At 48.8% G+C, this 23,800-nt stretch overlaps 2 protein-coding genes across 2 annotated transcripts; one reads left to right on the forward strand and one right to left on the reverse strand.

Annotated features, from left to right (window-relative positions):
* Nucleotides 1-8,985: 8,985 nt before the first annotated feature.
* On the forward strand, nucleotides 8,986-9,912 carry LOC311202984 (olfactory receptor 14C36-like; the record flags this gene model as incomplete). Its single annotated transcript, XM_084277622.1, has 1 exon — nucleotides 8,986-9,912. One exon carries the CDS (start codon nucleotides 8,986-8,988, stop codon nucleotides 9,910-9,912), a length of 927 nt encoding a protein of 308 aa, XP_084133748.1.
* Nucleotides 9,913-19,303: 9,391 nt separating this feature from the next.
* LOC311202989 (olfactory receptor 14A16-like) lies at nucleotides 19,304-20,230 on the reverse strand (the record flags this gene model as incomplete). The annotated part of the gene is made up of 1 exon (XM_084277627.1): nucleotides 19,304-20,230. The coding sequence occupies one exon, from the start codon at nucleotides 20,228-20,230 to the stop codon at nucleotides 19,304-19,306; it is 927 nt and encodes a 308-aa protein (XP_084133753.1).
* Between the last annotated feature and the right edge of the window lie 3,570 nt (nucleotides 20,231-23,800).

Below are 23,800 nucleotides of genomic sequence, written 5' to 3' on the forward strand. Positions count from 1 at the left end.
TACTAGCACCTGACTGGAATGGCCATGCTTTCCATCCAGGGCAGAATGTGAATTTCTAGGATTGGTACAGGTGATAGCAGAATAAATACCTTCCCCTGTACCTGCATTACTGCCAACCTGTCCCTTTCATCTTCCCCATCACTCAGGTGTTTCCACCTCTCCAGATGATAGGACCATGTGCAAGGACACCTTATAAGCAAGCTGGCTGGATGTGTGCACTTCACTTTTCTCAACAGGTTTCCACCTCCGCTCAGCTCTCTGGTTTATACTTTGAGCTTCAGAGATTTGGAAAACGTCCCATCTATCACAGAATCACAGAATCACAAGGTTGGGAGAGACCTTTGAAGATCATCAAGTCCAACCATTCCCATCCTAATATAAACCAGATCCCTAAGTACCTCATCTACCCTTTTTTTGAACACATCCAGGGATGGTGACTCAACCCCCTCCCTGGGCAGCCTGTTCCAATATCCAATCTGTCCCTGCCCTGGCACAGCTTCATGCCATTTCCCCTTGTTCTATATACACACTCTTACAGAAAGGTAAACCCTGGGAGTGGAAATTAGAACATGAAGAAGCAGAAAAGGCTTTAACTGAAGAATTAAAAACATATCAGTCACTGGGACCAGTACAGCCACGCGACCCTATCACAGTCGAATGGGGTTTTGCTGAACATGCTACTCACTGTGGTCTGTTCCAATCTGGCCCTGAGGCGCCACAAAGACCTTTATTGTTCAGCTCAACTGCATTTAAAGAAACAGAGCAGAGATACTCTGAATGGGAAAAAGGACTCCTATCTTTAGTCCGAGCAGTTAAACAAGTTGAGAAAACACATCAGGGACAACCTGTGAAAACTAGCAGACCTTTTAATTTGCTGGAAGCAATTTTAAAGGGAACTGCTCCTCCAGAGGGAATTGCTCAAAAACCCACCATCAGAAAGTGGTATGCTTATCTGACAGGAGTTGCAGAAAATATGCAATTAACTGAAGGACACACTAAGGTTTCCAAATATCAAATGCCCATAAATACAGACCCTTTAGCATTACAACAGCCTTTTAAACCTTCCCCCATTCCGGATGCACCTCCCCTTACTGAGGATACACCAACAGAAAATATTTGTTTTACAGATGCTTCAGCAACAAGATTAAACAGTAAATGGCAATATAAGGCTGTGACATTGGATATTACCACTGGCAAACAAGTGATAGAGGAAGGTGAAGGCAGTGCACAAGTAGGAGAAACAAGAGCAGCTGTTTTGGCAGCACAAAATGGAGCAAAAATCATATATGTAGAATCTTACGCTGTCTGGGCTTGTGCCACACAGTGGCTCTGGCAATGGGAAACCTTGAATTGGGAAGTAAACAGATCTCCAGTATGGAGAAACAAAGACTGGCAAATATTACTAGATATAGCCAGGAAAAAACCCTTTAAGATGGGATGGGTGAAAGCTCATGCTAAAAATAATCAACCAGCCACAAAATGGAATCAAAAGGTAGATGAGCTAACTAAAATTCGGACAATCAGCTTAAATCCTGAGTGATATCGATTAAGAGAATGGTTACATCAAAACTTAGGCCACACAGGTAAAGAAGCACTTTACTTTGCTGCGCAGAGTAAAGGCTGGCCTATAAACAGGAAAACTTGTGAAACTCTTCTTACAGAATGTCCTCAGTGTAGATTGACATTGCAAGCAGATCACCCTGCTAAAGCACCACCTCTACATACCAATGAAGGGAAAACTTTATGGTCTACATGGCAAATTGATTATATTGGACCACTCAAATCCTCTGCAGGATATCAGTACATCCTTACAGGAGTAGAAGTAGTCTCTGGCTTACTTATGGCAACTAAGTGTCGGAAAGCCAACGGACGAAATACAGTGCTGGGACTATCACTTTGGTTCTTGCATCTACCTGTTCCTGATGTTATCCAAAGGGACAATGGCTCGCATTTCTCATGTAAGGAAGTGCAAGACTGGGCAAAACAAGAAGGAATTAAATGGGTATTCCACACCCCATACTACCCTCAATCTAACGGGATGGTAGAAAGAGCTAATGGCTTATTGAAAAGGAACCTCAAGCCACATGAGGCTCAATGGGATACTCGACTTTCTAAAATACTCCATCAATTAAATAATCGGTACAGGCCTACTGGAAGCCCTGTAAGCCAAGCGTTCTTTCTAAGAAATGAGTTTAATACTGCATCTACTGGGAAAGGAGGACACTCAGCAACACTAAAGCCAGGACAACCTGTGATGGTAGGTCTACCATCTATTGGTACTGTGCCTATGACTTTAACTAAACTTTGTGGCCCACGTGCTTGGGAGGCTACAGATAGCAGTGGTGGGAAACACAGGATTAGTGCACGATGGATTTTTCCTTCTTTTTGAAAGGGGTAACCTGTTCGGACTTTCCCCACCGAAACGAATCTGTTTTCTCTTTCAGCACTCCACAAGATGACAAATAGAAATGCTGTGTTCATGTTGCTATTGTGAATGCACAAAATAATGTCTCTCTAGCCCTTAGTTGTATCCAAGCTCAACTGGATACAATCTACAGTAGCAGCAATTATAAGAGAAGGTGAAGTGGGCACCTTACCCACAGAAATTTGAAAGGTAATTTGGGATAATGCAACTAAATTTGCAAGGGAATTTCAATCCTGGTGGTACTTAGTTAATTTTACTTATGACCCCATCAACAATAAAGCCACAGCTTTTGTCTTAACAATACACAATGCTTCCATATACACAATATACCCAATCATTGCATTAGGATTAAATTGTAATGGAGCCATACTCTATCCATTGGAACATAGAGTATGGGCCCAACGGAATGGAAACAAATGGCAAACTGTTGATGTCAGTGCATGTATTGTACGGAAACAAGAAGGATTTATATGTGAGAGTAACACCATCAAAGCTCAAGACATTTGTCTTGACACTGAACAAAATGTATGTCATTTTGAAATACATCCTGATGAACCCCCTGAAACTGTACTTGTATATATTGGAAAAGGATGTGTTTGTATGAGAACTCTTTGCAACTTTAGAATGATAGAAACATTACTGTAGACACAAGTAATCACTCAAATATTTGTGTTTGTAACTTTACTAAAATTATGGGATGTGACTTTAATTATTTAGCCCCTGTAACGTCTTATCAGTTATTGCAATCTAATTATATGTTAAGTCACAATATATTGCCTACCCCCATTGGAATGAATCTTACTTTGGTGAAGAAATTACTACAACACAATGACCTGTGTCAACTGTTAGAATGTGCCCGAAACAATGGACACAAAACTCTAATTAACATTCATCATGATACCGAAGAGATACACCATGTCATGGAAAGAGTGAAGAAGGATGAAGAACATCGTTGGTGTGAAACTCTTCTTGGATGGTCACCAACAGCAACAGGACTGTTTAATTGTATGCTTCACCCCGTTGTAGTTTTACTAACTCTAACTGATATGTCTGCTACTTAAAATCATATTGTATATAAAGGTTTGATGAAACAACTAACACAAACCAAAACATACAAAGTAGTACATAACAAATAGCAATACTTCACTACCTACTTGCCATGGATCTGTAAGTGCATAAACTACCAATAATCTATTTATGGCACAGAGGCAAGAGGTGACTGTACCACCACTCTGTGAGGGTAAGATGAATTGAATATAGTCACGGGGTGGAGTGTGACAGTATGCTTCCCTCATTGCCCCCATGTTTTCCTGTTTATCCTGTTTACATGGATTGATTGATAACCATTGGTGCTGATTGTGATTCCTGCATCTGTCTCACAGTTCAGGAAGACAGGTAACAACACAATAGCCAAGGGTTATCTATGCTCATGTGCCCACCAAACACTGGTCAGTGTCCACCGGCATACATGGGTGGTATGTAAATATGACTATGAGCCAATCATCTTACTCCATAAATAGTGAGCGGTCCAAGAGCCCTTTGAGCTCTCCTGAGACGACAGCGGGCTGCACGTCAGGATCTCCCCTTGAAAGGGACGCCTCTCAAGGTGACTCCTCGAGGTCGAGAGAATCCTTGCTGCGACAGATCCGCAACAGATCCTGGGTAAGTGAGCTGGGAATAAGTGCACTAACATTTGTGATCTTAGCTAAGAAATAGAAAGGATTGATTGTACATATAATCCTTTAGACATAAACCCTTTAACAAGTCTGGGACTGAGACTGAATCCAGCCGCACCTGGGCTCCTCTCTGAGCAGGAGTTTAGAAAGCAAGGGGATTCTTTCTGAACCTCGTGACTCAATGGGAGGGTCTCCTGATAGATTCATCTGACCCTGTTCTCTGTGCACTAATCACGATTACCTTACCAACAAATCTTAATTACTGTCACGTTTATTACCAAACACCGTTACACCCTTTTGTTTTATACCCATAAACATATTATTGCCTCTCCCTTAAGAGTGAAGTGCATCCCTCTGATCTATCCCATCTGCGACAGCCGTGCAGCCCAGAGCCGTCCTGAAAACTGGACTGTCCCTAAAAATGCACGTCCTGGAGCTGCCTCCTCCGACCAGCCCCTGCTTTTATGCTGAGCATGACAGGATGGGTATGGAATACCCCCTTTGGCCAGTTCGGGTCACCTGTCCTGGCTGCGTCCCATCCTTTCCCATTAGTAGGGAAATATGAACAACTGAAAAGTCCTTGATTACTTGGCAACAACTGGAAACATCAGGGTGCTCTCAGCACTGCTCTCATCCTAATTCCTAAGCAGAGCATTCTATCCACTATAAGAAAAGAAATTAACTCCATCCCAACCGAAACCAGGACACTTAGGTATGCAATGGATCAAACCTGCTTCAATAAAGTTTAATTTATTGAAGAATAAATGTTTAAAGGTGAAAAGAAACACAAAGCCATCCGGGTCCCCCACTTAAACAGGCTGCTGAACAAACCCTGAGAGGTCTGAGATGGAATACTTCAAGCATGTGGAGAGAAGCCTCATGGATTTGGTAGGTGCTTGTGAGGTTACTGGAAACTGAATATCTCAACAATGTGTCCTTGGCCAATAGGGGAATACGTGCTTGTGAGGTCATACTGACAGATCTGGAGCAGGCTGTGGACAGTGGAGGTTGTTGTGAGGTCACTGATTCCGGAACAGTTGACAGGACAAGAGAAGGCAGATGGTCTGTGTTGTGATGTCAGTGGTTCCCCAGTAACTGATAGGCCAGACAAAGCCCAAAACTTGTGTAGAGAGTATCATTACTTCCTGAATAGTTGATAGGCTGGGAAAAGAGCAATAGACTGTGTGGGTTCTGAGGAAGTATCTCTAGCCTGAGTCTAGGACCAGGCTTATGGACAGTATAGGTCCTTCTGAGGCTACTGGTAGCTGCACGTATGATTGGCCAGGAACTGACAGATATCTTAGGAATGTCCTTGTGATGTCAGTGGTGCCAAAATACCTGACAAGCCAGGAATGGGGACATGTCAGTGGTAGATGCTGTGAGATCACCTTTGCCTGAGTGGTGGACAGGCCAGGAGTGAGCACCTTACTTGTGCATGACGTTGTGGTTTCATTGGTGCTGGATGAGCTTTGATGCTGAGAGAGGCATATGGCTTGTGTGGGTGTGGTGGTTTAGCCCTGGTTGGAGGCCAGACACCCACCAAAGTGGGTCTATCCCTCCCCTTTTTATTTGGACAGGGGAGAAAATAGATATCAAGAGGCTCAGGAGTCAAGATAAGGACAGGGAGAGATCATCCTGTAATGAACGACATGGGCAACACAGACTCAACAGAGGGAAGGACAGAAAACTCTCTAGTTTATTACACTGCACTGCACACCCAGTGACACCAGAGTTGGATAATGAGAAGCATGAGCAGATCTTAAAACAATGGGACCAGATCTTAAAGCACCTTCCCCCCACCCCTCCCTTCTTGCAGACTTCAGTTTAGTCAGGATTTTGCTTCCCCTTCTTCCCCCCCATTGTGGCACGGGAAGGGCAGGGACTGGGAGATGGGGGTTTGGTCTGTCCCTTGCAAGTTGGTTTCCTTCTTGGCCGGGGCAGGGGAGTCATTCATTCCTCACACCCTCCCCCTGCTGCACCGTGGGGTCCCACCCAGGGCAGACAGTCCTCCACGAGCTTCTCCAAGGTGAGTCCTTTCCCACAGGGCTTCAGCTCTTCCCCAGCTGCCCCAGCGTGGGTCACTGCTATGGGTGCAGTCACCAGTCACAGTGTCTCTCAGTCCCAGTCCTCCACGGGGCCACCAGCCTCCCCCCAGCAAAACTGCTCTGGCACAAATCTCTCCCTTGCTCATCTCTGTGTCTCTGTCTCTCTCCACGGGCTGCCAGTGCTGGCAGGGGCTGGCTCCAACACAGGTCACAGCATCTCCTGTATGTCTCCCCCTGCTCCATCCAGCGTGGGGCCTCTCCACAGGCTGCAGGTGGGGTCTGGGCCTTTTCCATGGGCTGCAGTGGGACACCCGCTCCACCATGGGTTTCTCCCCAGGCTGCAGGGGCATCTTTCACTCTGGCACATTGGGGGCATCCTCCCTCCTCTTCATGGCCTTGATGTCTGCACAGCTCGTTGCATCTTCTCACTCCCTTCTCTGGTGGAAAAAGGCAGCTGCTTGCGTTTATGTTTTCCTAAATGTGATTCCCAGAGGCGCTGTGACCATCACTGATGGGCTTGGCCTTGGTCAGCAGTGACTCTGCCCTTGGATCAACCAATGTTTGCTCTGCAAGGCCTGCAGAGAACTTCTAGCTGCTTCTTGCAGGAGCCACCTCTGCAGCCCCCATCCTCTCAGAGCACCCAGATACGCCAGACTGCAACAATAACTGACTTTTCTATGTATCTGAATAACAATGTTCTGGGAGAGAATCTCCTCTGAAAGCTGACCCCCTTCACATGCTGCTTGGCCGTAGCAGGCAGCTGAGGAGAGAGATTTCACGGTTATTAAACTGTGTCAAGTTGAACTGCTGTTTGTTGTCAGAGAAATCTGTCCCTGCCTGTGAGCACAGATGATGCCAAGAAAAGTGTTGGGAGTCTCAGGAGGCCAGTGAGGGAACTGCTGGGCTTGGGAAGAGCAAGGTTCTCCATGCAGGGCTGGATCTCAAAAGACTGCTTTTCCTGCCTGTCCAGATCTCCTTAGGAGACCGATATCCATCACAGAATGCTACTGTCACTTCTTCTATCAACTGAGCCATGGCAGACAATACCCATGACTGAAAAAAGGTCTTCCATGGGAAATTCCTTTGAAACGTAAGGACCCAACTAAAATCCAAGTAGCTGTAGGAGTTTTGAGCTCTTTAATGAAAATGAGTTGAAGATCCATGCTTGTAAAGGCTTTCTGGATGTTAATGAGCCCCATGGTACCTTTTCTTGTGAATCCCCAAACCTCAGATACCAAGATGAGAGTGAAGAAAACTCTCAAGAAGTCCAAGTCAGGAGTAATGCCCAAAGTACCTTGAAGCGTTAACAGGCCCCACTGGGAGCCATTACTGACAAAGCCTCCCGAGGGGCTCGTTAGAGCAGAGAACTGGAGGCCCTGACGACAAACACAGGCAAAGTGCAGGCAGCTCTGATGCTGAGGACACCCTGGCTTGGTCTGATGAAGCAGAAATGCCAAGTGCTGACCCCCAGCCCCTGGGCAGGGACATCCTGAGATTGTCAGAGATGAGATCATAGAACGATCCCCATGAGATCTGAGGCACCAGGAGGGAGCCTAGAAGAACTGGTCTTCTCCTGCTGAGCTTGCCCAGGCTCCTGCGATGGGGGGAGCTCATGGCAACCCAGCAGTGCTGCAGAGAGACAGCTCTGCCCAGGAGCAGCTCTTCTGCCAAGTGCACAGGGCTGGGGACACTGCCTGTAGGCACCGAGGGGAGACCTGTGAGGCTGAGAGAGCTGACAGATGCTGAGAGCTCACTGGAGGAGAAATTTCCACAGCATTTCCCTGGTGCAAGGCAATGCAGGTTCTGTTCCTGGAGAGATCTCTTAAGGCTGGGACATGGGACAGTGTGTGGGGTCTGTCAGGAGGACAGGTTCTCTCTAGGACCAGGAAGTGCTGCCTGGAAAGGATGCCCTTCTGCCCCATCAGAGGGGCAGGGCAGGACAGCTGTCTTCTCCTGGGAATGGCTGCATTTGCACTGTGGAAAGAAGTGGTGGATGTAAAGTCTGACACATGGAAATATGGTGCAGAGTCCTTGTCCCAGAGAGAAGAAACCTCCGAGTGCCTGTCCTTCTAGCCTTCTGTGGAATGTTTCTCGCTGTTTCCCCTCCTGTTCTTGTTGCCTTTCTCCCACTGTTTCCTGGGGCTCTGGGCAAATCCATTGGTGGGGCTGGCACTGAGCTGACCCTCACTTCAGAACCCCCGTCTGTAGGTCTGAGGAATTCCAGGGGGCTCCTGCTGGGCTGCAGCTGCCTCCCACAATGGCACCACTCTCCCAGGGACTCTTGTGCCCCAGAGAGGAGCCCCATGCAGGAGACATCTCGGCACAGAGGCCGTGGCAATGACACTCATCACCTGTGTGTAGGCTGCTGCACTGAGCCCTGTGTGTCCCTGGCTGGGAGCGGGGAGCTGAGATCCTCCTTGGGTGGGATGAGACTGCAGGAGGGCTTTGGAGCTCTGCCCTGAAAGACTGGATTCCTCAGCTCTCCGTCAGGAGAAAACCACAGCTCCAAAGCTCTGCTCTTCCCTTCGTGAAACAGGAGTGACAGTGCTGAAAAGCTCATTGCTATCCACAGGGGATTTAGTCTGAGATCACAACATCCTTCTATTCACTTACTGCTGCAAGGCAGGACTGAGTTCTCAAGACCCCACAGCTGACCCTCCTCCCAGCAGTGGCACACTCAAGCCAGCACAAAGCAGACCTCCCAAAAGGGGCCAGCCAAATATCCTCCTGAATACAGGGAGTTAATGTGAATTGGAAACTCTTTCCCTCAAAGAATCGCTCCCTAACTTCTCACTACCTTTTTCCTCCTTGGACAGGTATCCACAACTGACAGCAGCAGATGTCCAACAGCAACAGCTCCATCATCCACTTCCTCCTCCTGCCCTTTGCAGACACACGGGAGCTGCAGCTCCTGCACTTCTGCCTCTTCCTGGGCATCTACCTGGCTGCTCTCCTGGGCAATGGCCTCATCATCATCACCATAGCCTGTGACCACCACCTCCACACCCCCATGTACTTCTTCCTCCTCAACCTCGCCGTACTTGACCTTGGCTGCATCACTACAACTGTTCCCAAATCCATGACCAATTCCTTGTGGGACACCAGGGTCATTTCCTACACAGGATGTGTGGCCCAACTCTTTTTCTTTTTATTTTTGCTCTTCACAGAGTACTATATTCTCACCGTCATGGCCTATGACCGCTACGTTGCCATCTGCCACCCCCTGCACTACGGGACCCTCCTGGGCAGCAGAGCTTGTGTCCACATGGCAGCAGCTGCCTGGGCCAGTGGGTTTCTCCATGCTGTGCTGCACACAGCCAATACATTTTCCCTTCCCCTCTGTCATGGCAATGCTGTTGACCAGTTCTTCTGTGAAATCCCCCAGATCCTCAAGCTCTCCTGCTCAGATGCCTACCTCAGGGAAACTGGAGTCCTTGTGGTCAGTGTCTGTTTAGGTTTTGGGTGTTTTGTGTTCATTGTAGTGTCCTATGTGCAGATCTTCAGGGCTGTGCTGAGGATCCCCTCGCAGCAGGGACGGCACAAAGCCTTTTCCACCTGCCTCCCTCACCTGGCCGTGGTCTCCCTGTTTCTCAGCACTTCTGTTTTTGCCAACCTGAAGCCCCCCTCCATGTCCTCCCTTATTGTGGACCTGATACTGGCATTTCTTTACTCGGTGGTTCCACCAGCAGTGAACCCCCTCATCTATAGCATGAGGAACCAGGAGCTCAAGGATGCCATGTGGAAACTGATGACTGGGTGTTTCTAAGCAGTAATAAACTGCTCATCATCTTCTGCATACCGCTGGCCATGTAACTCACGTGAGGACCAGTCTGTATTTATTAGTTTTGTTTTCCTTCTATGTTGTCTAAGCTGTAATAAGATGTTTCATGTTCATCCCATTTCTAGTGCTGTATGTAGCTGACTTTTTTTCCCCAGACACTGTGAATCGACGAGCTGTGCTTCTTTTGCATCATGTTTCCTTTGAAAGGTGCACATTTTTTGCCTTATTTATTTTTCTCCTGCCATTTATAAAAATTTACAAGCACATTGTCATCAGCTGAGTCACTCCACTAATTTTCTGAAATGGCAATGCTTTCCCACCATGACAGAACGGGAATTTCCTGTCTCCTCTGTACCATAGAATCATCCAATCACTGGGGTTGGAAAAGACCTTTAGGATCATCAAGTCCACAGCCACAGCCTAACCCTGCACAGTTCACTTCTAGACCACGTCCTCAAGCACGATGTCTAAAGGCCCTTTAAATACCTCCAGGGATGGTGAATCCACCACTTCCCTGGGGAGCCTGTTCCAACACTTGACTACTGTTTCAGTAAAGAAATTCTTCCTGATATGGAACCTAAATCTCCCCTGGTGCATTTTGAAGCCATTTGATCTTATTCTCTCCCTGTCTATCTGAGATAAGAAACTGAATACCACCTCCCTGCACCCTCCTTGCAGGTAGTTGTAGAGAGTGGTAAGGTCTCCCCTCAACCTCCCTTTCTTCAGACTAAAAAGGCCCATTTCCCTCAGCTGATCTTGAGAGGACTTGTGCTCCAAACTCATCTCCAGAGTCGTTGTCGTTCTCTGGACACACTCCAACATCTGAATGTCCTTCTTGTTAAGTGGCCCAAAATCAGACACGGCACTTGAGGGGCGGCCTCACCAGAGCTGAGTATAATGGAACAATCACTTCCCTGCTCCTGCTGGTTACACTCTTCCATACACAGCCCAGGATGCTGTTGGCTTTCTTGGCCACCTGGGCACAGTGCTGGTTCACGTACATCTGCCTGTCTAAGACCCCCAGATCCTTTTTTTCCAGGAAAATCTCCAGCCACTCTGTCCCAGGCCTGTAGCATTGCCTGGGGTTATTGTGACCAAAGACCAGGACCTGGCAGTTGGCCATGTCAACCCCAAAAAGCTGGCCTCTGCCCATCAATCCAGCCTGTCCACATCACTCTGCAGAGCTTTCCTTCCTTCTAGCAGATCCACACTTCCACACAATTTTGTGTCGTCTGCAAACTGACTGTGGGTGCACTCAATCCCCTTGTCCAGATCATTAATAAAGAAGTTAAAGAGATCGTGCCCCAGCACTGAGCTCTGGGGAACAACACTTGTAACGTTCTGCCAGCTGGATTTAACTATTCACCATAACACTTTGGGCCCAGCCTTCAGCCAGTTTCTAACCCAGCGCAGAGTGTACCCATCGAATCCATGAGCGGTGAGTTTTTCCATCAGGATGCTGTGGGTGACAGTGATGAAGGCTTCACTGAAGTCCAGGTAGATCCCATCCACAGCTTTCCCCACATCCACTAAGCAGCAGGTCAACTTGTCATAGAAGGAGATTAGGTCAGTCAAGCAAGATCTGCCTTTCCTAAACCTATGCTAACGAGGCCTGATCGCCTGAGTGTCCTGCATGTGCTGCATGCTGGTACTCAAGATGATTAGTTCCATCCCCTTCCCCAGCACCGAGGTCAGGCTGACAGGCCTGTAGTTCCCTGGGTCCTCCTTCTGTCCCTTCTTGTGACACATGGGTGTCACATGTGCCAGCTTCCAGTCAGGCAGAACCACCTCAGTCAGCCTGTTGGTAAATAAGGGAAAGTGGCTTGGCAAGAACTTCCACCCGCTCCCTCAGTGCCCTTGTATGTGGATCTAAGTGGCTGAGCAGGTCACTTACCAATTCCCCTAGGATGATTTGGGCTTCAGTCTACTTCCTGTCCCCATATTTCCACTCAGGGGTTGGGGATCAGGAAACAACTGATCATACTACTAAAGACTGAAGCAAAAAATGTCATTAAGTACCTCAGTCTTGGGGCACAGGTCTTTCATAGACAACAGAATAGTCCAAAATTTGCCTGACATCTTTTCCAGCTCCACCAGCATCCATCTTTGAAATTCTCCCTGGCCCTTATTTGTTATTAATGTATTTACAAAATTAGTAACAAAAGGAGAATCATAGAATCATAGAACCATAGAAGCATAGGGGTTGGAAGGGACTTCAAGAGATCATTGCATCCAACCCCCTGCCAAAGCAGATCCCCAGCTCATATTGCACAGATAGGCATCCAGACAGGTCTTGAATATCTCCAGACAAGGAGACTCCACCACCTCCCTGGGCAGCGTGTCCCAGGGCTCTGTCACCCTCACTGTGTAAAAGTTCTTCCCCATGTTGGTGCAGAACTTCCCATGCTACAACTTGCAGCCACTGCCCCTTGTCCTGTCTCCACAGACCACTGAAAAGGGGCTGGCCATTTCCCCCTGCATCCCATACTTAAGTTATTTATAAACATTAATAAGGTCCCCCCTTTCTCAAGGCTAAACAGTTCCAGGTCACTCAGCCTCTCCTCATAGGGGAGATGGTGCAGGCCCTTATTAATTTCTCTCCGTAGCCTCCTCTGGACTCTCTCCAGGAGATAGATCCCTGTCTTTTTTATCCCAGGGAGCCCAGAACTGAACACAACACTCCAGGTGGGAATTTAAAAACATGTGGAAGTCTTCATGAATTTGCGTGTCATCCTTGCACAGGGGCCATGCTGATCTTCTCTGTATCATTCCAATTTTAGTATATGTGCTGCTGAAGACAGGGAAAGGGAGAATTTCCCACCTTTATTGTAGGTTGCAAACAAAAGCTAGGAGGGCTGAAAAAGGGTCCTGGCCTGAAATCCTCCATGGAAGGCCATTAGCCACCCCAGTAAGCTTGAGGCTCAGGGTTTTCATAAGCAAGAGAACGCGCCTATCAGTGCCTGACATCATTTTGTGGCTCTACCAGCATCTCCCTTCCTGTCGGTAGATAGGGCCTTGCGGTCGAAAGATTTCGGGCTGTATGGAAAGATAGGGCCCCACCTCTCCTCAGGTAACCAATAGTAGGTAGCCAGTGAGGTAAGCGGACGGAAGTGACATCTCAGCCCTAGGCTATAAAACACCATGTTCCTCGCTAATATACGCCATTTTTCCTCCACCACATTGGTGTCTGTGAGCTGATGGACCGTGCTGCCAGAGTGCAGTGCCATTCCTGAACCAGGTCGCCAGGTCTAACAAAGGCAACAAGTGGTGCCAAAACCCGGGAAACTCGCCTGAATTCGGGTAAACGGCGGCCGGAGCGGCGGGACCAGCCCGGCGGGGAGGACGCTCCCGGACCAAGAAGGAGGATGGAAGCCCTTGTGAAGGTTGTATTGGAATTGCATAAGCAGTGGGGTATTGAGTGTAAGGCTAAAGATTTTACTCTCACTGATACAAGACTTTTAAAAATCGGGGTCATTGACCAGCCGGTTGATATTCTCCATCCTGAGGTGTAGGATAAATGTACTAAAGTTTTAGCTGAGGAAACTATGTCCTCCGGCAGTGGGAAAAATCTGAAATCGTGGGGGAGGGTCGTGCAGGCACTCTGGAAAGCGATACAAGAGCAGGACACTTGGAGGGCGGTGAAAGAATGTTTGTTGGTCACCTCAAAATTGGGAATCGGGGCGGCAACACAAACTTTGCAGCCCCCAGACGGTGATAAGCCTGCCGAGCCCAAAGATTGAGAGGGCGATACGCCTCTTCCATACCCGAACCCTGATCCGCTCACGGAGAGTCAGGAGCGAGCTAAAACTTTTGCAGAGGAGCAGGAGCGAGTGAAATCTCTTACGGAGGGGCAGGAGCGAGCAAAATCTTTTTGGGGTGGGCTAGCCGAGGAGGCCAGGGCTGCCACTAAGATATCAGAATCTCAGGAAAAATGGCTGCCGCCATGTGCTCCCCAAGATGGCGCCGGCGGAGAAGGGCGGGGAAAGCATACTTTTGGCACGAAAAGGGAGGAAATTCCAGAGCTGCCTGGATCACTTGAAAAGGAAGGGGAAGAGAAGGGTGGTAGAGATAGAGAAGGAAGGGACAAGAACAAGAGCGACAGGTGGAGAGCCAATCAGAACCCACTCAAGAAAAGGGGCGGGTCGAGGGGGAGGGAACGAGGATCCACCCACAAAGATGGTGGGCAGGGTCGGAGCCCAACAAAAAGAAGGATAACACCGGAAATGGTCAGTCAGTCGAGTTCCGGCTCCGACTCGGACACTAGTCAGGGCGAGCAGCTCACAACCGATTCTGACTCAGAGGAGGAAATGAGAATAGACAAAATCATACGCCAAAATATTCGCATCCAAAATAAAAAAGAATCCCTAGGGGAAAATATTCCTCTTACGGATTGGAAAAAAATACAAATTGCGTGTGCCGACTGGGCACCATCAGCCGCGTCAGCGTTCCTGGTCCGGGTGATGCCTGGGAGACAGAGGGCTCACTCGCCACTAAACCCTAAGGATATACAAGCAATCGTTACAGCAATTGCGGATAAGGGACTTAATTTGGATATGGTCTCCACTCTCATAGATGGGGTTTTTGGAGGAGACGACTTACTTCCCTTTGATATAAAGCAAACTTGTAGACTGATTTTTGATGGGGCAGGAATGATCGTTTTTTAACAAGAATGGGAGGAGAACTGTGCGAGGCTACTGGCCCAAGCAGTTGGGGACGATCATGTTCTGCGTAACTCTAGCCTGCAGTGACTAATGGGTACAGATCCAGCAATGCTTACCCCTCAGGCACAAGCACAGGGCTTACGGCCCCCTGAGGTCGTGGCAACTACTCGTGCAGCCAGAGAAGCTATTAGTGCAGTCTCTAGAGCCATCACTAGGCCATCACCATGGGCCACAACAAAGCAGAGCGAAAGTGAAAGCTTCACACAATTTGTGGATCGCCTCCAAGCAGCAGTAGACTCGTCAGCGCTGCCTCCGGAAGCAAAAGGCCCGGTCGTAGCAGAATGCTGACGTCAGCAGTGTAATTCGGCAACCAAAGAAATTCTCCGATCACTACCAGCAGGGTCAAATATTGGGGACATGATTAAGCACGTCTCAAGGGAAGAACATTTAGTGCCAATCCAGGCAGCTGTTCACGCCCTGGTAGCCAATGCAGTGGTGTGTTTTAAATGCGGTCAGGCAGGTCACATCGGGAGAAATTGCCCTCAATCTGGATACTTGCCAACAGCGCTCCCCCCGCGCCAAACTCAGCCCAGGAGACAGTGATGGGCTTGTGGAAGGAGGGGACATTTTGCCAACGATTGCGGGGGTAACAACCAGGGAAACTTCAGGGGGAGGGGGCTTCAGGGCCACATCCAGCCCTCTCCTGAGTGGGACATGTGGTGGCCCAACTACACCAGCCACAAATGGGGCAAGGCAATTCCGAACCCATTTCCCCCTCAAGAAGCGACCAATTATATAGCCCAACAACATTCCAAGCAAACCTGCCTCCACCTCAGGGACAGCAGGAACCACCCTTTGGGGACAGGACCCCAAGGTGGCCCTGGCTATAAGATGTGATGACCCGCCAGTGGTGTGGGGAGTTTGCTCCCTTTACAATGCTTTAAATGACACCACCATCAGTGTCCCCTTTTTAATTGATACTCATTCACCACAGGGCTTGGAGGACCTTCTCCCCCTACATCACCGACCTCATTGTCTGCAAAGTCCCTTACACTTTCTCACTCCTTTTTCTGGTGGCAAAAAGCAGCTGCTGATTTTTATTTTCCTTCTTAAAAATATTGTCACAGAGTTGCTCTTAAAAATGCTCTGCTCCACATCGCCAATACATTGTCTCTGCCCCTCTGCCATGGCTGTTGTCCAGTTCTTCTGTGAAATCCCCAGATCCTCAAGCTCTCCTGCTCAGATGCCTACCTCAGGGAAATTGGAGTCAGAGCATGTCTAGCTTTTGGGTGTTTTGTGTTCATCGTGGTGTCCTATGTGCAGATCTTCAGGGCTGTGCTGAGGATCCCATCGGAGCAGGGACAGGACAAAGCTTTTCCACCTGCCTCCCTCAACCTGGCTGTGGTCTCTTTGTTTGTGAGCACTGGTGTGTTTGCCAATCTGAAGCCCCCCTCCACGTCCTTCATATTTCTGCACCAGGTAGTGACATTTCTTCACTTAGTGGTTCCACCAGCAGTGAACCACATCATTGACAGCTTGATATCCTAAGGATCTCTTTTCAGCAGACTGCCTGGACGTATGCACTTCACTTGGCCTACAGGTTTCCACCTCTGCTTGCTCTTAGGTCTTTCAGATGATGCTCAGTCTCCGGTGTCTGATTTGAGCTTCAGAGAGTTGGAAAACATCCCATCTTTCAGTACTCTTATGAACTGTTCTGGCAGGAGGTCAGTGTGTTTGTAAGCGACCTTTCTATGTATCTGATTTAAACTGTTCTGGGAGAGACTGTGAGGAAAAGTGTTGGGAGTCCCAGGAGGCCAGCTGGGGAACTGTTGGTCTCCAGGAAGAGCAAGGTTCTCCATAAAAGGTTGGATCTTAAGAAACTGCATTTCCTGCCTGTCCAGATCTCCTTAGGAGACCGATATCCATCACATGATGTTGCTGTCACTCCTTATATCAACTGAGCCATGGCAGAAAAAACCTGTGACTGGAAAAAGCTCCTTCATGGGAAATTCCTTTGAAATCTTCATCACTAAAGACCTAACTAAAGTCCAAGTAGTTGTAGAAGTCTTGAGTTCTTTAATTTGTCTTTTTTTTAAATTTCGAGACATTCTTGTAAGGGCTTTCTGGATGTTAATGAGCCCCATGGTGTCTTTTCTTCTGAGTCCACAGACCTCAGATACCAAGTGGAGAGTGAAGAAACCTCTCAAGAAGTTCAGTCAGGAGTAATGCCCAAAGTACCTTGAAGCACTAACAGGCCCCACTGGGAGCCGTTACTGACAAAGCCTCCCGAGGGGCTCGTTAGAGCAGAGAACTGGAGGCCATGAGGACAAACACAGGCAAAGCACAGGCAGCTCTGATGCTGAGGACAGACACCCTGGCTTGGTCTGATGAAGCTGAAATGCCAAGTGCTGATCCCCAGCCCTGGGCAGGGAGACTCTGACCCCCACCTGTGTCTCAGGGCTCTTCCTTGGGATGTGGGCTGTGATGCCAAGGGATGGACAGTGGTATAACAAATGGTGTCCTCCCCTGCCATGGATGTAAGGAGGCAATGATACTCCATGACTGTGAGGACAATGTGTCTCCTCTGAGGCCTCTATGGCAGGGATATCAGCTCTAGTCAAGGAGTCAAAGACCTGGCTGGCACCCTTGGCCATCTGCAACACATCCCATACCACACTGCCCCACGCCTGTGCTGTTTCCCTGCAGGCTGTAGGCACCCAACCCCCTTCCCCACCTTGATCTCACTCCATGATGTCCCTGCCTGTGCTGCTGTTTTTCCCTCCTCATCAGCTGTTCCCACAAACACAAAGCCACCAGCTCATCCACATTTCCTCCAAGTGACTTCAAGCACCACAGCACTGTCCTCAGAGTGACATTTCTTTATCCTCACATCCACTCTGACCTTCAAAGCTGCAGTTTCACCTTGACTTCCTTTCTTATGTTTTCTTCATGTAGCACAAGAGGGCTTCCCTCAGGCTCCCCTTCCCCAGACTAAAGAAGCCCAGGTCTGTCATCCTCTCCACACAAGACCCCTACCCGTATCTTGGCAGACTTTCTGCCCATGTGACAGTTCCTCCCCATTCCTCCAGACCGGGGAGCCCCACACTGGGACTGGCTGCTCCAGAGGTGGCCTCACCTGTGCTGAGTCCAGATGGACCAGAAGGGCACTTGTCTGCGTGGCCACGTTCCTCCCAGTGCAGCCCAATGTGCTCTTGGCCAGATTCCAGTTCAGCACCTCTGATTGCTGTGGCATCCCTGCAATGCCCAAATTCTTCTCCTTGCAGCCACTTCCCCATCTAGTCATGTCTGAGCTGCCTTGATGTGTGGGTGTTGTGCTGGAACCTTTTGTCATGGTATCTCCCTAGAAGATTTAGAAGATTTGAGAGAGAGAGAGAGAGAGAGAGAGACAGTGTGCAGCAGGGGAAGGGGGTGTGGATTTCCACCCCCCCCAACTAAGAAGGAAAACAACTCGGGAGCAACTGACTGAAACCACATTCCCCGAGTCCCTGCCCCTCCCTGTGTCACTGTGGGGTGGATGACAGGAGAAAAATCATGACTAAAGTGAAGTGTGCTAAGAAGGGAGGGATGGGGGAAGGTGCTTCAAGACCTGGACACTCTTCTCATTACCTGACTCTGGTGTCACTGGGTGTGTAGCTGTAGTGTAATAAATTACTTTTTTTTCCTTTATTCTGTGTTGAGTTTGTTTTGCCCGTGACACTAATTGCAGAGTGATACCTCTCTGTCCTTATGTCAAATCCTAAGCCTCCCAGTACATATGTTTTCCCCTTTCTGGATGAAAAGGGGAGTGATAGGGGGATTTTGATGGGCATTTGGCCTCTAGCCAGGGCCAAACCATTTCAGTCCTCCACAGACTGTGGAGGGGCATAAAGTGCCTGTATTACACATGAAAAACATGTTAGGGAAGACATTCTGGGATGTTCCTTCTTCAGACAAAGGCAAACCCATTGATGGGGTTGCTTTTGCTCAGGGATTTTGGTCCACTTGGTGGGGGATGTGAAAGAATGGGGAAGTCCAGTGTGTACCCAAAGGGGTTGTAGTTCTAGGTAAGCATAGACAGTAAATTTTTGGTGTATTACTAAATGGGTCCATGGCAGATGTTCTACATAATAGATCAGTGATGTTATGAGCGTCCCCAATACTCTGAAAATGTAAGGTCTGGCCATGATGTGTATGGTGTGGAAACAGGGGTGGATAATGTCCTGGTTCTGGCAGTCTGTCTTTGCTGTCAGACAGCACTCTGTAATTGTCAGGTCAATAAGGTACTCAGTGTTAGCACTGGCTGTCAGTGTAACTGGCCAATATTATTCTACCTTCATGGTGAATTTTGTCAGCAAACTGTCCTTATCCCCTTCTGTCATGGTGGGAAAGCATTAACATTACAGGCAAGTCCTCGATTTGTTCAGCTGATGAAAATGTTCTTGTAATTTTTTTATTAATAAAAGGGTAAAATAAAAAGAGGAAAATTATGGCTCTGTGGAAACAGACATGATGCAAAGAAAGCACAGCTCATCATTACATGGAAGAGCAGGAGATACTGCATTAAGAATGAGACGAACGTTGACCACGTTTTTATAGCTTAAAAAAAACTAGAGTGAAACCAAAAAAGAACAACTAAAACCCCTATTAAAAATGAACTGATCATAACAGGAGTTACATTTTCAGTGGTATGCAGAAGACAAGCAGTTTATTGCTGCTTAGAAACATCCAGTCATCAGTTTCCACATGGCATCCTTGAGCTCCTGGTTCCTCATGCTGTAGATGAGGGGGTTCACTGCTGGTGGAACCACTGTGTAAAGAAATGCCAATACCATGTCCAAAGATAGGGAGGAGATGGAGGGGGGCTTCAGGTGGGCAAACACACCAGTGATAATAAACAGGGAGACCACCACCAGGTGAGGGAGGCAGGTGGAAAAGGCTTTGTGCCGTCCCTGCTCTGAGGGGATCCTCAGCACAGCCCTGAAGATCTGCACATAGGACACCACAATGAACACAAAACACCCAAAACCTAAACAGGAACTGAACACAAGGACTGCAGTTTCCCTGAGGTAGGCATCTGAGCAGCAGAGCTTGAGGATCTGGGGGATTTCACAGAAGAACTGGTCAAGGGTATTGCCATGGCAGAGGGGCAGTGAAAATGTACTGGCTGTGTGCAGCACAGCATGGAGAAACCCACTGCCCCAGGCAGCTGCTGCCATCTGGACACAAGCTCTGCTGCCCAGGAGGGTCCCGTAGTGCAGGGGGTGGCAGATGGCAACGTAGCGGTCATAGGCCATGACAGTGAGGAGACAGAGCTCTGTAGAGATCAAAAATAAAAATAAAAAGAGTTGAGCCACACATCCTGTGTAGGAAATGGCCCTGGTATCCCATAAGGAATTGGTCATGGATTTGGGAACAGTAGTGGAGATGCAGCTAAAGTCAAGTACAGAGAGGTTGAGGAGGAAGAAGTACATGGGGGTGTGGAGGTGGTGGTCACAGGCTATGGTGATGATGATAAGGCCATTGCCCAGGAGAGCAGCCAGGTAGATGCCCAGGAAGAGCCAGAAGTGCAGGAGCTGCAGCTCCCGTGTGTCTGCAAAGGGCAGGAGGAGGAACTGGCTGATGGAGCTGCTGCTGTTGGACATCTGCTGCTGTCAAGTGTGGAGACCTGTCCAAGGAGGAAAAGGCAAAGAGAAATTAGGGAATCTTTCCTTGAGGAAAATCCCTTCCACTACTTATGGAATGCCCTCAAGTTGACTCTCTGTATTCAGGGAGAATTTTGTCAGATCCCTTTTGGGAGGTCTGCTTTGTTCTGGCTTGATTCTACCACTGCTGGAAAGAGGGAAGTCCTACATATTGGGGTCCTGAAGTGAGGGTCAGCTCAAGGTCAGCCCCACCAATGGACATGCCCAGAGCCCCAGGTAACCAGGAGACAAAGGCAGTAAGGACAGGAGAGGAAACAGGGAGAAATGCTCCAGCCCAGGCGGGAAGTACAGGGACAGACAGACAGGTACTCGGGGGTTTTTCGTCTCTGTGGGTTGGGCTTCCAAGGAGAAGGCTCAGCCTGAAACACTGGCACTCTGTGTGCAGAGTCTGTGCTGGGTGACAGAAACCAGGGGGTTGGTGAGGGAAAGGGTCTGCATTGCAAGGAATGTCAGGGAGGTACCAAATCGCCACTGCCAGGGCATTTCTGGGAGCAGCTCCTTCTCCCTCCCTGACAATGTCTCTGCTGCCTGCAGCTGTCCCTGCAGCTGCTTCTCTTTGCCCATGTCACCTCCCGCTCTGTACTCACAGACATCATCTAAACTGCCCTGAGCTCAGCTCTGCTCTGCAGACCCCTCCTGGCATCAGGGCACTGCCCCGGGGAACCTCTGTGTGTGCAGGGCTCAGGAGAAGCTCTAACAAGTCACAGAATCACAGAATCGCTGAATTGTAGGGGTTAGAAGGGACCTCGAGAGATCATTGGGTCCAACCTCCAGATCATCGGGTCCAACCCCTAATGAGCAATGAGTTTCCACTGCCTTCTGCAAAGTTATCGAGAAAACCTCAGCTCCCACTTCCCACCCAGACACCAAGAGCAGAAAATTCAGAGCAAAGTCTCTTTACCTTTCTCTTGCAGTGAGCTCTCAGCTTCCATCAGCTCTCAGCTTCACAGGTCTCCCCTCAGTGCCTACAGGCAGTGTCCCCAGCCCTGTTTGCTTGGCAAAGGAGCTGCTCCTGGGCAGAGCTGTCTCTCTGCAGCGCTGCTGGGTTGCCATGAGCTCTTTCCATCCCAGGAGCCTGACTCAGATCAGCAGGAGAAGACACGTTCTTGTAGGCTCCCTCTTGGTGTCTCAGACCTCATGGGGATCACTCCCTGATCTCATCTCTGAGATCATTCTGCCTGGGAGCAGAATGATCAGGACAGAGAAATCAGGCAGGGAGAAAGCACAGGGGGAGGTCATGCAGCTGTTACTCTCACTGGCAATACAGACTTGACACCAACAATAAAATCAATATATTGCATCACTCAATCCAAAGAGAGCAGAGGAATGAGAAAAGAACCTAGAGAAATGAAATTTTTAAACACCCACCGATGACTCTCCCTTCATATCCCAGGGTCCACTTCACTCTTTAACTCTCTACTGTCTCCAGCTGAGTGGCACTGGGGGACGGGGAATGGGGGTTGGGGTCTGTTCATCGCACATCGTCTCAGCTGCTCCTTCCTGGTCAGGGGGAGGACTCCTCACTGTCTCCCCTTGCTCCAGCATTGGGTCCCACCCACAGGAGACAGTCCTGCATGAACCCCTCCAACGTGAGTCCTTCCCACATGGCTTCAAAAAAGCACAAACTGCTCCAGGGTGGGTCACTTGAATGGGGTTTCGTCCTTCAGCAACAGACTGCTCCAGCCTGGGTCCTCCACAGCCCTGGCAGCAAACCTGCTCCAGCACAGGCTTCCTATGAGGTCACAGCCTCCTTCAGTGTCCTCACATGCTCAACCTTGGGGACCTCTATCAGCCGCAGGTAGAATCACTGTTCCACATCATCCAACATGGGCTGCAGAGAACAGCCTCAGTCACCATGGGCTTCTCCACAGGCTGCAGGGGAATCTCTGCAATGAGGCTTGGAGGACCTTCTTCCCCTACTTCACCGATCTTGTTGTCTGCAACATCCCTTACACTTTCTCACTCCTTTCTCTGGTGGCAAAAAGCAGCTGCTGGTTATTATTTCCCTTCTTAAAAACACTGTCACAGCGTTGTGATTCACAGTGCTCTGCTCCCCACGGCCAATGCATTGTCACTGCCCCGCTGCAAGGGCAGTGCCTGTGACCAGTTCTTCTGAGAAATCTCTCAGATCCTCAAGCTCTCTCACTCATGATCCTACCTCAGTGAAACTGTAATCAGAGCATGTTTAGCTTTTGGGTGTTTTGTGTTCATCGTGGTGTCCTATGTGCAGATCTTCAGGGCTGTGCTGAGGATCCCCTCGCAGCAGGGACAGCACAAAGCCTTTTCCACCTGCCTCCCTCACCTGGCCGTGGTCTCCCTGTTCCTCATCACTGCTGTGTTCACCTACCTGAAGCTTCTCTCCATCATTTGCACCTGGTAGTGACAATTTTTAGTCAGTGGTTCCTCCAGAATTAAAATTTCCCACCTACAGCATGAGGAACCAGGAGCTCAATGATGCTGTTTGGAAAGTGATGACTGGATGTCTCAAAGCAGCAACAAACTGCTCACTCTGCGTATCACTGGCCATGTAACTCACGTTAGGACCAGTCTGTATTTAGCAGGGTTTTTAGCTGTTGGTTTTGTGTTTTTTCCCCCTCCTAGTTTGTCTCAGCTTCAATAACACAGACCAGCTTCATCCCATTGCTAATGCAGTATCTCCTGGTCTTGTGTGACCCAGACACTGCGTAATGATGAGCTGGGCTCTCTTTCCATCATGTCTGCCTGGAAAGGGGCACAACTTTTTCTTCCTTTTTGTTCCCCTGACATTTATAAAAATTTTACAAGCACCTTTCCAACAGCAGAACCACTCAACTATGTTTCTGAAATGACAGTGCTTTCCCACCATGACAGAACAGGAATTTCCTGGAAGTGTACCAGAGAATCATAGAATCACTTAGGTTGGAAGAGACCCTTATGATCATTGAGTCCAAGCAAAGCCTACCCCTGCCTAGTCCACCTCTAGGCCATGTCGTCAAGCACAACATCTATAAGAACCTTTTAAATCCCTCCAGGGATGGTGACTCCACCACTTCCCTGGGCAGCCTGCTCCAATACTTGACTAATGTTTCAGTAATGAAATTCTTCCTGATATTCAACCTAAATCTCCCCAGGTGCAATTTGAAACCGTTTCTTCTCATCTTGTCACTTGTTCCCTGAGAGAAGACACTGGCTCTCACCTCTCTACATTCCTCCTTGCAGGTAGTTGTAGAGAGCGGCAAGGTCTCCCCCTCAGCCTCCTTTTCTCAAGGCTAAAATGCCCCAGTTGCCTCAGCTGCTCCTCAGAGTACTTGTCCTTCAAGTCCTTCATCATCTTTGTTGCCCTTCTCTGGACATGCTCCAGCTTCACAGTGTCCTTCTTGTAGTGAGGGGCCCAAAACCAGACACAGCACTCGAGGTGCAGCCTCACCAGAGCTGAGGATAATGGAACAATCACTTCCCTACTCCTGCTGGTCACACTATTCCTGATCCAGGCCAGGATGCTGTTGGCCTTCTTGGCCACCTGGGCACAGT

This window comes from Gallinula chloropus (assembly GCF_964237585.1).
Source record: "Gallinula chloropus genome assembly, chromosome: 34".
Lineage (NCBI taxonomy): Eukaryota > Metazoa > Chordata > Aves > Gruiformes > Rallidae > Gallinula > Gallinula chloropus.